General features: G+C 34.3%; 1 protein-coding gene across 15 annotated transcripts in view; it reads left to right on the top strand.

The window, feature by feature from the left end:
- The window catches only part of LOC101737283 (high affinity cAMP-specific and IBMX-insensitive 3',5'-cyclic phosphodiesterase 8), a 300,600-nt gene that overhangs the window by 188,813 nt on the left and 95,045 nt on the right, over positions 1 to 16,742 (top strand). For 2 of the 15 annotated variants that reach the window (XM_062674050.1, XM_062674052.1), the window contains exon 1: positions 3,779 to 3,997. The exons of 12 other annotated variants lie outside the window; for them this stretch is intronic. In XM_062674050.1, the coding sequence (XP_062530034.1) occupies positions 3,908 to 3,997 (90 nt within the window). In that variant the 5' untranslated portion in view covers positions 3,779 to 3,907. Of the gene's footprint in view, positions 1 to 3,776; positions 3,998 to 16,742 lie in introns of those variants that run through there. One more of the 15 variants, XM_062674051.1, reaches the window with a different exon arrangement.

Raw genomic sequence — 16,742 nt, forward strand, 5'->3', positions numbered from 1 at the left:
CTACAATAGTTAGACATATGCTGTCTCGACACTTTTTATAATTAATAATGTGTTCTACAAAGTCGTAGTACATTATTTTATTCTATCATCAATAGTTTTCGCAGGGCACGCGATGTAAAGAATATTTTAGGTAATTTTTTTACACCTTACATTATTGGAGTTTTAGTAAAGATCCCTAATTTTTTTCAAAAAAGATTATAGCTTATGTCACTCGGGAATAGTGTAGCTTCCAAATAGTGAAAGAATTTTTCAAATCAGTTCAGTAGTTTCGGAGCCTATTCAATACAAACAAACAAATCTTTCCTCCTTATAATATTACTATAGAAGTATAGACAAATGTTCACTGAAACTTTTAACGATCACAGTTGAAAGATTTCCCGCGCCTCATCGTAATTCTAACTGCACGCTAGTCATTGAACATCAGTCATTTGATCGAATTTTCCAAATTTTAAGGCTCCTACTTCCCCTATCTCTCATTTAGTTAATTCAGCACTTTTCCCGGAAGTCGAGCACCGGGGCTCACGTAGAACGTGTCTCCTTTGAATACCGAGTAGGGTCTTCTGATATCACCTTCCCGGAGCTATCTATCAAGACCCAATTTGATACTTGCGAATTGACTCAGTGAGAAGTTCTTATACAAACATGACAAATAACGTCGTTACGGTGTTTAAAAAACAGAATGCACGGTTTTTATCTGGACACAAAGGCATAACTGAAAAAAAACGACTATTAGTAATAGGGGTTAAAGTATGAAATTGCCGTTTCATTGTAATAGGTACTTCGAATTGACATAGAACCTTCATGGTTTGAGATTTTTGAGTGAAACTTTTTTCAAATGGTACCTATGAAGTTCTTCTTTTAAAAAAATGCGCAACATTCGATTATCGACTTTCAGTTGTTTTTTTTTATTCAGCTTAGAAAAGAAATATGGATACTTCGACAATTCGAGTGATTTTTGAATACGAATTCCGACGCGGAACTAACGCCGCAGAAGCAGCTCGCAATATCAATGTTGAGTTTGGAGAGGCGACTGCTAATGGCAAGAAGATCTACAACCAAATAATCTCTGGTTAAACTGGAGATACAAGTTGACTAAGATAGAAAGATATAAGATTACAAGAAGAAAAGACATTGAGTTTCTATGTTTAGATCAAGTTTTTTTAAATCTAGTTTCCATAAATAAGATACAAAACAAACAGTGGAAATCGTATATATTTTTGTTGACATTTCTTGAGAAAATGTTGTTGTCTGTAGGTAGTATTATGGTCGTATTTTTAACGCTTACTGAAAAAGACAAAGATGTGTTTAATATAAAATTTACTTCCAACAAAAAATTTTGTTTATAGTTAGAACTATTTACACTGTTTATTACTGCGACTTTTCAGATACCATACAATTCGTGGTCGCGGGTAACGATTAGAGTCATTTAAATATTGTGCATTGAGATACTACTTGCGAAAACAGGAGAAATTATTAATTTTATTTAACTGAATGCAATCCGGATAGAAGAATAAGACTGCAATTTTAAAATACCTAATGCACAAATTATGTCTTTCTCTATTCGTTTTAATTGTGATTCGATAATCAATTGACGCTGTTGACACTTTAAATATTCCTACCTTCAGAAACAAGATATCCTGAATTTTTATTTTAATACTATGTATAAACGGATCCTCAGGGTGGCGGCGACAATTGAGACAATTTACATCCACACGAAATAATATATTCTCTTTAGTACACGTTATGGTGGGTAGAATACGAATGCAACAGAGATATGCTAACCGTCGGTATTTATACAATCATCTTGACCTATTTTAATACAAACTGAGTAGGTAATATTAAACATTGTTCAATTTAATTATTCTGCTGATTATTTACGTACAATTATTATTTAATAATATCGAATTATGTAACAAATAACATTAAGGCTTATTGCGCCGGAAGCTGTCAAGCGGAAGGCGCCAATAAAATATTATAAGTATAAAGAAAATATGAATGAACTATTTACTTGATTATGAAATTACTAATTATATTATAAGAATAATAAGTTCTATATATTTCCTAAGTTCGTAAATAATTTATTATGTGAGGCCGGAAGTGTTGCTCGATAACATATGTTACTGTTTTAATGTGATTTTCAATTTACAAAATCACTTTGTGTGATATTATATAAATAATGTTACGATAGTATGCACGACATATGTTTTAACATTTTTTTAAATACAAAATTTACGACCGAAACCATCGGACGAAACTGAAGGGTCCTAGTAAATAAAGTAAATAGTAAATAAAATAAACATAAGCCTGTAAATTTAATACGTATTCTCGGCTGAATTACTTCAACATCTGTATACGTTTTAATATAACAATTACAGCGTAACATTAAACTTACCCGCGTCGGGAAACGTTTTCCTCTGCTAATTACGTAGTCATAAAATACCATAATAATTATTATATGTACCTAGAAACGCGTATTATATGACCTCGTAAATATATTAATAAACAGTACGTGAATTTCAAAATGTACACATGCACGTGTATTTTTTTATTATAAACTCTTTTTTAGCCTTCGTGTCTTTGTAGCTTCAGAACTTACTCAGCAGATGTTGAAACATTAATGCAGTACCGAGGTGATTACATGAATGGGAAACTTACTCAAGGAAAGTTGAAGCCTCAATGGTAACTAAGAAATTACCACTCTCGCGATTAATCGATCGAATAAATAGAATGATGGTAGAAATAGGTATGTGAACTCGCAATACCTAACTATCGACAATTACGCAACTTCGAAAAAAAATGGCTTTCTGTTTTAATAATATTGCAACACGAATGCCGCGATCCGCCTTGAGACGTGTAGTCATCATTATCCTGCCCTTCTCCCAGTCACCTAGGGTCGGCGCAACATGTTTTCTCCTTCCATACTCTTCTATCATATACCATTTCTTCGCTCACTCCCCTCTTACCCATATCGTCTTTCACACAATCCATTCATTTCTTCTTAGGTCTACCTCTTCCTCTATATCCTTCCACATTCATAGCTAACACTCTCTTACAAACCTCATTTTCATTTCGTCTCATCACATGTCCATACCATCCCAAACGCGCGCTCCTCAGCTTCTCTGTCACAGGTGCCACTTTAAGACCTTGAGACGTGTAGTTTATAACGTTTATTCACGTTGTGATGTCCATGGACTTCTTTATAGAAGATCAGTTTTAACGAGGTTATCCAGTTAATACCGGGTGCACTGTAATCACATTGACACGTATAAGCACTAAATCAATAAAAAAAACGCAACATAAATGTAGGTGCGGGTCTAAATGAAACACTATTTTGGGTTTAACTATACTTTTTATTTAATTCTTAGAGAGCACATTAAACACGTCTTACTCCTAATGGCGGCGTCGTGCGAGAGAGCGAGCTAGAGCTACATCCGTCCCTTTCACACACCATGCGTTCAGAATCTTTCACTCGTTCAGAAATGTTTTACAATAATTAGAAATGTTAGTAATAATTAAATAATTAAATCCTACATAAATAAGATCGATTCTACATCACTTTCGATAAAATTTGCGAAATTACGGTTATATTTAATCGGATTATCGATTTCCAAACGAAATCAACCCCTGAGAATTCTAAGAAACGATACATGTCCTATCTTATATTATGCGTTACCGATTAAAATGATATGAAAATATTAAACGCCTGATTTACACATATTAATGCACACAGAAGGCTTAGCGCAAGATAAATATTGATTTTTGATAAGAATTGATTTCTTTGTTATTGTGAATTCGAATGGTGATGTGTACGTACGGTTGTAAGAAAATTAAAACGTACAAATGTTCGAATTGTTTTTTGAATTCAAATTAATTGCGAGCGCGCGATGAGTTTTTGAATAATTTTAAAATGGACGTGATTTGTTCTAATTGTTCATTTTCATCTTTTATTTCAAATGTGAAATCAATGTACGAGAAATGCTTTTCTTTCAATCATAAGGTATGTTAGTTTTTATTTTAAATCACCTCTAAGAAATGGTTTCGAGTAATGTTCATTTCATACAATTTTGTTTCCGTTTGCTCTGCCAATTAGTATATTTGCACCCGTGGCTTGCTTCGTGTCAAAATGTTTACCAGAACGAATAGATACAACAACGAGAATATGTAACTGGCGGTAGGACCTCTTGTGAGTCCACACGGGTAGGTACCACCACCCTGCCTATTTCTACCGTGAAGCAGTAATGCGTTTCGGTTTGAAGGGTAGGGCAGCCGTTGTAACTATACTTGTGACCTTAGAACTTATATCTCAAGGTGGGTAGCGCATTTAGGTTGTAGATGTCTATGGGCTCCAGTAACCATTTAACACCAGGTGGGCTCGTCCACCCAACTAAGTGACCTCATCTAATGCAATTATTGATTCAATTGAATCGCTACGGCTATTTTAAAGCTTTGCTTGAAGAAAATTTTATAGCTCTACTGAAGATAGATCATAGTCTTTTGGAACACCACGAACTAAATTTTCAGACAGTGACAGAACAATTTTACGGTTGGGAGACTTATTGCTCAGAGCGAACTCTAACTCACAAAAACCATGAAAATAATCTTGGGAAACGCAATAGTTCTAATAAAAGAGAAGGAAAATATTTTGTTTATAAACAGGCAATGTAACTCAATATGCCCGATATCTACACTCTGAAAGAAACTAGGCTAGGCTTCTTTATTTTTACGCGTGCGATACATTGCGGGTCCCTTTTTTTTTTTATATTTACTAACAATCACGCCACGCTAACTGGTCCCGTGATAAGTTCGTAAAGAACTTGTGTTACAGGTACCAGATAACGGAAATAAATGTAAGATTTTTATTATACACATACATATATTTAATATACATCCATAACCCTAGAAAAGACATTTATATTTATGATACAAATATCTTTCCTTGGCGGGATTCGAACCCGCGACCCCCTTGTGTAGTGACCATGTCACTTACCACTACACCAGACGGCCGGTATATTATGTACTTAAAGAAATCCTAACCTTTCCTAATGCTATGTTGTAATTGTTTTTTAATACCGTCGAGTGATATTACTACGAGTATTGAAAAACCTTTACACCACGTTATGGTCCATTAAAATTATATATTTAATTTTCCCATATACATACATATATATTTTATGCTAACCTTGCCCACACAAATACGAACAAGATCTCACCCAATTCGGTAGAGCCATTCTCAAGTGAATTTCCTTTATAAATGTGGCAATTGATTGACTGAAAACAGATAAACGCCAATTCAGACACGTAATGTCCTGACGATTTTTCAGACATTAGAGTATTATTACGTATTTATTACCTTTGAAAAGTTCCCCGAGACTAAAATTAAATAAAGTAGTCTTAGATAACAAATTGATTTTCGAAAAAAAACTAAACCAGTTTTTATTTATTATTGTTATCGGTGATTATTGCAGCAACGAGGAAATGCGAAACTGTTCTACTTGATTGCTTATCGATTGTTTTCATTTTTAATATCTAATTCGACTCATATGTAATCATATACTGTAATCATATACTGTAATCATATACTAGAAGATTGCGCAAAGCGGGAATGAGTTGCTCGCTCCGGGCATTTCAATATTGTAGTAATTGTAACGTTATAATACTCATTGTAAAAAATTCATATTTAAAAAATTTATCTAATATTAAAAAATTAATAAATAATAATTTCTTATTTAAAAAAAAAAAAAAAAAAAGACATGCCCGCTGAGTTTCTTGCCAATTCTTCTCAGGACGGAGGCTAGTTCTTGTGAATTGGCGGTAGTTCTTTTGACGTTCAACAAGTATGTACTTTCATTTATGTTGAATAATTTTTTTTTGATTTGATTTGATTTGATACAATATCACGTACAATACTGGGTATTAGGAGACCGCTCCCGAAAACGAAGACAGACGACGTTTGTGTTTGTTTTGATTTTGTGTTTCATTGCTGATTTAAAAAAAAAGTAAAGTTATGTATTTTTTATGAAACTATCGTTTCATTTTGTTGTACTAACATGATGGAGCGTAAATAATGCATATAAAACATTTTAAAAATATGATTTTTGAAGCTATTGCATAGCTTTTATCGCGGGCTTTGTACGCGGCGACCGAATCAAGAAATTCCGTAACGAAAATAAAACCTGACACCCTACTCTGCCTACCATGTAGCTCGCGTTCAACACATTCACACATTGCGCTTGTTTAGTGTTTGTGAGGGAGCGCGCGGCGTGACGTCGCACTACATTTGCATCAGTAAAAGTCTGCCTATCTCTCTCTCGCGCGGTCTAGCTTATGAGTGTGAAGGGGACAGTTAATGTTTTGTTAATGTTTACAAATATAGCGTGGTCTTATTTTAGTATTGTTTTAATATTAAATTAATATTGTCTAATTATAATTGCATAAGTTGATAAAAAATGCTATGCGATAGCTTTACCGCGGCAGTCCCCGAGTGCCACACGTGTTTTTTTTTAAATCCGAATCCATTTTTCCCGTCCCATCATCAAAGGTGTCATTAGTACTATCGTCTATCTTCGTTTTCGGAAGCGCTCTTCAAACACCCAGTATACTTCCCAACGCACATGTAAAATAAACGTTTTCATGGCTTAACTTATACTAAAATATCTAAGACGTATGCTTACAAATTATAGATTTATGAGGTGTTTAACAATCAATTAAATCTGACACAAAATTTACTACTCGAAAAAAAATAAGTACTCGAAAATGTTACCAGTATATTTAAAAAAATATATATCGGTGTAATTATAGGTGTGTTACTCACGAGTCACAGAGTTCACAGAGCCGGGGATTATTACCGCTGGTCACACTGGCCCCGTAATTAGGGTCTCGACATCGCCCCTATATTGACTAACAAACAATGAGGCACCGTGTTCCTGAACTCAGACTGGCTTAATTTATTTTTGAGACTCTTCGCTGGTACACCGAAAAGTCAGAGTATTATTAAACGTAAGCAATTCGAGAATTCAAATTGAATCCGGAATGTTTTTACGTTATAATACTCATTGTAAAAATTAATATTTAAAAAAAAACCTAAGTAGAATGAAACAAAAAAAAAAAAAGACAATATGCCCGCTGAGTTTCTTACCAGTTCTTCTCAGGACGGAGGCTAGTTTTTGTGAATTGGCGGTAGTTCTTTTTGACGTTCAACAAGAATGTACTTTTACAAGATTTGATTTGATTTGAATCACATTTAAATTATGGAAAAAAATCCTTGGAAATCAGTTAACTGACTTTTAAAACAGAGATTGTCATATTGATTTGATACTTTACAAATATCATTTTGTCGCTTAGACGAAGATACAAAATTATGGTCTAGTGATTAAACTTAATTAAACTAGATGAGCATACGTAAACCAGGCTCACCTGATGTTAAGCGGGTCGCAGCTCCACCACTCGTTTACCTATCTATATCATTAAAATATACTTGTAGAGATAATTCTAACTAAAACTTAACGCTTTGAACGCTGAGTTTTCAATTAATGTCGCAAATTAATTACATCCACTAGGAATATTCTGAAGTCAAGAACCACATTAACTAAGAACTGTTTTAAGCAAATTCCACTACAGCGAATAGCGATAAATATGGTACTTACTAAAGTAGTGTCTATATATATTATATACAACATGTATCGTGAGCTTATTTGCTGATCCACAATTTACTAGACAGACCACAAATAATAATAAAGTCTAGATCGGTATAATGATAAAAAACGCCAGATTAAATAGTAAAAGTGGTCTTTATTATGTCTACACTCGCGAAATCGAAACACAATACTATATCACAATAAATAATATAATAGATGAGCTAAATTTTATATCTCCCACAGCTAACTTAGAAATCAGGGTATGGGAATTCGATAATATGTTGGTAAATAGTATCATGGAAGTAACAGCAGTGCCTTGAAGGATTCAGAGTCTGATAACTGTATCTGATGATGATTAGCCGGAAAGAGTTTTAGTATTTCCATCGTCAGGATACAAAGTTAAAATTCTAATAGAAACCGGAGCCATTTTCAACATTATCATCATCATTAATAGCCTATTTTAGTACACTGCTGGATATAGGTCCCTCCTTGGATCTTTTTAGTACTGTAGAATTAGTCTAATTATTTTCTAAAACCAATAAACATTATTTCCAATTCAGCTACAGTGCCAATTACGCTTAACTACAAGCCAATTCAATCATAGGATGTTTTATCTAACGACGTAATGACAAAAGCATTGTTTTTAAACAAATAAAATACGAGGTCAATAAAATTTTATACCGTCGTCTACGCTAGGTCTCCATTAAGCTTTGTCCCCGCGTATAATTCAGCTTCACGGTCGGCTGTCAAACAGACAGTAATCATGAGCGAAGTGGCACTTTCACAGAAAAATGCGTACGTGGATCAGACGGCAGACCTTTTATTTAATTTAGACAAATACAGATGCCGCATCGTAAATAATAAATAAAAGGTAAATTTCCCAATACAGACCATTCAAACGATTAATTATGTATGAACGGAAAAGTTTGGCAATTTCTACATAAAGACCGAACTCTTACTAGAAGAGAAGAAAAGTTTTTTTTTTGTATTCCGGTCATAATGAAAACATTTTTTTTTATGTATTTATATTCATTACATACATACATGAACGAGCTAACAAGGGAGGGTGCGTATAGCCGGATATTATCGAGTAATGAGCTAAGCCCAAACATTGAAATCTGAATATATTTATAAAAATAAAAATCAATGTTTATAATATGTACTTAAGTGTTTTTGTATAATTCTTGGTATAACTTATAATTGAAAATGATTCATGGAAGTTTTCATTATTTCTTATTAACCCTCCAAGAAAGGGGTTCGGCATAGTACTATTAATACAGGAAAGGTGGCATGCGAGTAGTTTTAAAAACCGATATTTTTCATACAAGTAGCGATTGTTACAGCGGAATGTAACCGGGTTTTGATGGCTTATGATTTTATATTAATTCTGTCCGCGTTAGGAATAAGCTAGTCTATTTATATGTATATTACTGTATTTAGGTGTGTGTGTGTGTGTGTGTGTGTTTTTTTCCTACTTTTTTTTTATTTTTTTTTATTGCTTAGATGTGTGGACGAGCTCACAGCCCACCTACTTATTCGCTGGTAGTCTAAAGGGCTATTCGGAATCGCGATCTACTGAGAAGATTCGGCTAGAAACTCAATGAGTTAGTCTGTGTAATAAAATAACATATTTACTCTTTTCATATTTCTTGGTCTCACGGTAAAAAAATAAGACTTACTGCAATTTTAAATGGAAAATCAGGGTTCAGGGCTTAAAGGGTTCATTCAAAGGTTCAATTCGAGGTTTAAATAACTACATTAGAACAATTTAATCACAGAAAATAGGCTATCAATCGAGATCATAAAAATTAATTCGATGCTATATAACTATTCTGGTCAAGTATGGTCCATACTGGACCAGAGTTGCAGAGGACCAAGCCCAATGGAGAGAGCTGGAGGAGGCCTATGCCACGAGGCACGCCGAACTGCGAGATATGTTATAAGAAATAAAATGAAAAAAAACACAAAAATGTTAAATTTCACCATGGTTGTGGTTCGGAATTAAAGGGCTTTATTATTGTTATTTATATAACTATTAAAGTAAGTCCGTGTTTGAAAGAAATCCCTTAAGAAATATTTTTTATGTACCAATTATTATTGATCCTTTAACAAGATTCGCTGTGCTATCTTAAAATAAAAATATAAAACCCTTTTAAGGTAAAAAAAAGGCTACGTAAGTGTAAAGTTATATGTTTGCTCTGAGCAACTACGGCGCAGAAGAGCTGAGCGCTAATGCACTTAAACTTGGTTACTTCAACAATATCTTGTATAAGCTTTCATTTCGTGGGATCTAAGGCTTTAGTGATATATTCGACGACATGGAGCCTGCATTAAGTTTTTAAATTGACTTCAGTTTCAATAAATATATTTTAGAGAATATATCATTTAACGTAAAGCCATGAAAATATTTTAAGTTTAAGACTTATGCGTTTAAAGCATTTAATAAATAAAATAGAAAAAAAAAACGATTTAAATATAAAATAATGTAACTCTTACATATATATTTTTTTATATTTACTAACAATCACGCCACGTTAGCTGGTCCCGTGATAAGTTCGTAAAGAACTTGTGTTACAGGTATCAGATAACGGAAATAAATGTAAGATTTTTATTATACACATACAGATATTTTTAATATACATCCATAACCCTGGAAAAGACATTTATATTTATCATACAAATATCTTCCCTTGGCGGGATTCGAACCCGCGACCCCCTTATGTAGTGACCATGTCACTTACCACTACACAAGACGGCCGTTGGTTTACATTAGTGTGTATTATCGGATTCTTATGTATAATCGACATAATTTGGCGAATTCAATTATATCTAATTAAAACGTATTGGACCGTTAGGGAAGATAGAAAAAAATCAATTAAAGAAAAAAAACCAACAATATAGAGGAGCGATATTAGACTATATTATCATAGGATATATGTCTCTGTATCTATTCTATTCTTATTGATGTAGACGATATGACGAATTTACGGTCGGCTATATTTTACTTGGGTATTGGAGATAAATAAGTTAATTACGTCGCCCATCTTGCGAGATTAGGCCGTAGTCTCAAATGTATTGTAATATCGCTCATCTTGCTCTTCAAATCGGATTGAAGACGACTATAGGACTAACCGTAGAATGAACAGCGGCGTACTCTGCGTATTATACTGTTTTTTTCTTTTTTCTCCACCTATTCGCTGGAAGACTAAGGGGCTATTTCAGCTTCTGGCGGACGGGTAGCTGAGCTCACGGTTTAACCTGAGAGAGTTTGCTAACACTAGGCCTAGCAAGAGCAATGCTTCGCAGAATCTTCCACCGGTTCTGAATCGCGACCCATGGAGAAGATCCGGCGAAGCTCATTAGGTTATTATAGAAATATACTGCTGGTATTAGGACCTATTATGAGCTAGCGCTGGTAGGTGCTACCATCCTGCCTATTTCGAAACAATCGTGCGTTATAACTTGAAGGGCGTAACAGCCGTGCTCTGATTTCAATGCTGAGTCCGAAATTCATCATTAACGGCCATTGTGAAACAACAATCACACGACGAATATCGAAACACCTCACGAATATAATCCTTAACTGTACTGTAATATTTTATCCGACCTTATAGCGAAAAGCAAAAGAATAATCTCTATGGGCAAAATTTCACAAATCGGATTTTCATCCCTAAACCTTAGTGCAGAGTACTAACCCCAAACAACCCTTACGCCAGCAATAATAAACCCATGTCACACTTACGTTAAAGCCACTCCGAATATATAATATTATACATAGCATTTTTATATTAATGATGAACTGTCGTGTGACCGAACAAAACAAAACAATGGACGATTATTATTTAAATTAGCTACATAGTGTTTGTACAGTGCTTAAAACTCGACCACAGTTCAAACTACATAGAATATTACGAAATTTGAACAAAAATGAAAACCGATTGCTACAAATAAAATGAGAATATCAACAATGTAGTCGAGTCAATTAAATATTAATTCCTAGTCATATCTTCATAATATTAAAGTATTATTTTAACTTGATAAACACCGTCTTCCAAGTGAAAAGAGAATCATCAAATTGATTCACCTATAAATTCTGAAATAACACAACACAAACAAAAAAACTAGTCGAATTTGTTCGTTACAAAAAAATTTGAAAATCAGCTGAAAAACAGAGAAAAAAAATGCTAATACACTATTTTTTCATAAACAAGTCTAGTAGAAAACTAATATATATTATTATTTATTGGTAGTGCGTATAATATTGGTATTGTAAGTCAGTGTTTCTAATAATATTAAAATTATAAGTCAGCAATCTGTACCTATTTCTCTCTATATTCCAATATTTAAAAAATATAAAAAGCGTAAGAAAATCATTCACGAAACTACCACAATCGGGTCTATTTCTGTCTCGAACGAGGCTTGCAATTTAAAAGTAACCTTTAAACATTTGACCCTTTACCCTCACGTCTCTAAGTTAGTCGCAACTTAGACGTTCTGACGTCTATAGAATCGGATGATAACGGTAGAATGTAACTGGACACTCGGGCTTATTCTATGACCATCTGTTTTAATGTATACCTAACTGAGTGATTCTTTTATACTTACGATTTAAGTCTTTAATCGCGAGTAAATCATGAAATCAAATAGCGTTGTCTCCCAGCTAATACTTAATTTCGTTCATAACAGAAACTATAATTTCGTAATTGCATCAGATTTCTAATAACGTTTTCTTTCCTTGGAGATTTCCGACGAGCGGGTAATGAGGCCTCATTCCGCGTTCCTCACGCGAAGGCTCGCGCGCGGAATACAACCAACCGCTTCTGGTTTATTTCTCAAAGGATTTCTTACGAGAAATAGGGCAAAGCCCAGTTTATGACCGTCTAATTGTTTTATGGGGTTGGTGAACTTGCAGGATCTGTGTCGGTCGCTTTGATAAGGATTTATCTGTTACAAATTAGTAAAGGAAAAATGGGAAAGGTCATGACACATGACGCACTAAACGTTAATTTACACTTTTGGCTCTTTGACTTGAGAAAATAGCATCGTCGTATTTTTTCTATTGCTCTTGTAGCTAGACGAGCATACGACCCACATGATGGTGAGTGGTTACAGTCGCTCGTGGACATCAGTAATGCCAGAGATAGAACCAAGCGGCTGCCTGCCGTATATTGCTTTCGTTGGTCTCGTGAAAGACGACTAAGAGAATCAGAGGGTAGTTCGATGACTGCGATCTCCAATCGGTAGTAGGGCGTAGAGATAGGTACAGTTATCGTGCCTATTTCTACGGAAAAGCAATCGTGCGTTGCAATTAGTTGCCCAGTCGTTTTTCAATATAATTGAGCCTTCGATCCCGGATTTCAAGTTGGTTTGGGCCACTCGAAATACGTGTCAATGAGATCCGCTAATAATATAATTCAATACCAGTTCGGCCGTGAGCTAATCAGGGTATAAAGCAAAGGAATAATTCACTGATTCGTTCAATGACCTTTCTTAAGTACACGAGTACTAGATCGAGGTATTTTCTTACTTAGACGCTATTAAATTACTCCTACTTTTGTTTCTTGAGCAGCATTTAGAACAGTTTAAATAGCTGTGGAATGAAAATGTAAAATTTAAATACATTTCCATAAACAATTGCAAATTATTGTTTTTTGCGACATGCCGTTAATTTTGCCACAGCATATCATTACTTTTGTTATAGTAACTAATATTGTCGGGATTATTGACAATGTCTTCTAATTCGATGGAGCTGGCTGCACGCACGAAAAAACATGACTCATGCGACGTTATGTCGCTCTGAGGCGTTCCATTTAAGGCTTGAATTGCAAGCGAGAGCGCCCAACGAGCGACAAAGAGGCACAATGGGCCTCCGCGTTCGGCAGCGTTCGACATCTGTCTCTCTCCTACTTGAATGAGCGATGCATCCGCGTGGGCAGCTGCTATACAATAATACATTTACATGTTTTTGTCCAATATTTATAGGTCCAATATTTATTTATTAATAATTTCCATTTACCTCCTTCTCTATATCCATACAAAATATCTATCAAACAAATAAAATTAAAATTTTCTTTTGAAAAATGAAACCATTTTATTTATTCATTCTTATGACGTTGTCACGTTCAACTATCGTCACTAAACCGACTTTACAGAAAACCGTTTTTTTTTTTTTTTTAGAATATCAAGCCCAATTACTAGCAAGGCTCTTTTTCTCATATTTTCTCGGAACTCATTGTTTCGGATTTGCTTACGTACATTCTCTTGAAAAATTACTCTTGTAATAACATCGTAAAGTCTTCGAACTATATGAAAAACGGGATAAACCCTTCTCTATATAGCTTTCAAAATTGAACCGAGTGAAGTGGATTATCTTGTTACAATACTTGAAAAACGCCTAAAGGCTTTCTGAAACTAATGAGTGGCTTTACAGATTTATAACCATGAGCTTGAGAGACAATTTAACGTGTTTTCTTTGATAGATGTACTTAAAAAACTAATTGAATCCGTAATGTAATTAATAAAATTTGTAAAGCTATTTTATGAGATTTGAGCAAATCCAACTACGCGGCAAAGAAAACAAATGATGGTAAAAAGAAAAAGTAAGGTGCCCGAGGCCATTGAAATAAACAATCCTTAAGAACCCCACTTAACGAGTGGGTGCGCCAAACCTCAGCTCGTGAACTATGTAGAACATTTGTCAAGGCTTTAATAAACAAGGATACTATAACCTCTACTGCTCTGCCAAGAACAACTGAGTATAACATCTAACATCTGGAATCAAAGAGGATAAGAATCGTGAAGATGAAAACTCAAGTCAAACAAACTGTCAGACCTCAAGACATGGCTAGTTCGTTCTGAGTGAAACGAAATATAAAAATCCAAAAAAATGTTGACATAGAAAAAAATAGATATAACAATATATTAAAATGTCAACGAATAAAACCTTAGTCGTCCCTGACAAAGGTTAAAAAGCGTAAAGTATTCGAACCGGAAATGATATAAATAACAATAAAAAACGCGAAATTAAGCCGTAAAAGTAGTTATAATTATTCCTACGAGTCGCGATAATCGAAAAAAATATGATTTGCTATATTTATATAAAGACCAACATTCCCCACAGAGCTCCACCCGTGTAGACAAACTACACTTTATATTGTGTGGTCAGCAGAAGCGGGTAGTATATATATGTATTATTTCTCAGAATTCAAACTATTTAGGGTACATTCGACCTAAATATTTCATTAGCTAGAACTACTACATGACATTAATACATCAATAATATTCACTAAGAGGTACACTTTCCCAATATAAATGGACATACACTGACTGATAGTTTATGTCTGGATTAAGATTTAATATAAAATACAATATCGATAAGAACATCTCCCGCACTATATTGTAGCTGAAGTAAGCTCGTATTTTTTTTAAACTACGTCTTTATTTATTTATTTAAAAATTTAAACATTCTTCAGGCTTATATACATTTATTTATACACCTAAAATAATAATAATAAACAAACGTTCACCGCTTCCAATCTTCTTTATAACCGTGGCAGCCCTTCTCAATAACATAAAAATGAACGGTAAACTTCACGTTTCGTATTCCACGCTACTTTTATAGAACATTCCATCAAATGTCAATCAAATTACCTACCGACGCTCGGGGAAAATTTTGACGACGAATAAATTTACGAACAGGGTGTTCATTTGCCATTCACATTCATTTGATTATGTTTTGAAATTGCTTGAATTGTTACAGAAACAAAAACTGTTAAGAATGTTATGATAAAAACATAACGAATACTCATAAAATATAAGGATCATCATCATCATCATTATCCTGCCCTTCTCCCAGTCACCTGGGGTCGGCGCAACATGTTTTCTCCTTCCATACTCTTCTATCAAATTCCATTTCTTCGCTCACTTCCTTCTTACCCATATCGTCTTTAGGTCTATTAGGTCTACCTCTTCCTCTATATCCTTCCACATTCATAGTTAACATTCTCTTACCAACTCATTTTCATTTCGTCTCATCACATGTCCATACCATCCCAAACGCGCACTTCTCTGTCACAGGTGCCACTTTCAGACTTCCTCTAACATATTCATTCCGTATTCTATCGCAACATTCGCATCTCTGCTGCATGCAATCGCCTCAATAAAATATAAGGATCAAAACAACATAAACATAACGTCGGAGGTGTATTAAATACTAAGCTGATAGACGGTAATAGATAAGTTGATAGAACTTAAATTTGATTTTTTACTTAGAAAATTCTGTTTAACTCTTCCAGTAATAAATTTTAAAGAGCGTTTTTATTGAAGCTGTGAAATTGCGTGAAGGTTTTGATCATTATTGTGGCTTTCTACTTCAAACTTAAAGTTCTTTCTAGCGTATCAAATTGTAATTAATGTACTAAATGCAATATAGTTAGTAAAATACTAAATGGATTTAATATTTTGGATGTCGAGTCTATTAATTATTATTTATTTTGAACTTAAATATTTGTGTGGCGGGTAGCCATCATACAACGCAGGATAATTGACAGATGCCTGAATCTCGCTTGCGACATTTTCAAGATAAAGCGCATATATACAAGTTCCGAACAACAACATTCGGACCGTCGGTCTACCGAGCAAAATATCACCCGCTCGGTGGAAGATCTTCCCTCCGTCGTTAAGCCTCCCAAAATTGTTAAATTTATGATTGAGCAAAATTAAATACATTAGATTTTCTCAGGATTAAGAGAGGCCTGTGTCACTAAACTAAGTTTTTACTTTTCGAAATTCCTTCAGCCTTTTTGCGTGATTAAAAGTAAAAACATTTAATCATATTTACAATTAAACTAACACTTTTATGATATTATTTCACAGACGAACCGTCAGACGACCGCTCCCCTAGTATTAATTGATATTCGTATCTCATACACGTAAAACGAACACATTATCACAATCAGTCCAAGTCTCAGGAAGTGTTTGACAGCTGTCCCACATATTCAACACGCCAAACAACGCTATATGTTAATACGTACACTGATTATGTGGACGAACTGTTATGATACCCTCTGGTTCCTAGCTTTCCTTTCATCATCACCTTTCCCGAATAGC

Source organism: Bombyx mori, chromosome 19 (assembly GCF_030269925.1).
Source record: "Bombyx mori chromosome 19, ASM3026992v2".
NCBI classification, from domain to species: Eukaryota; Metazoa; Arthropoda; class Insecta; order Lepidoptera; family Bombycidae; genus Bombyx; species Bombyx mori.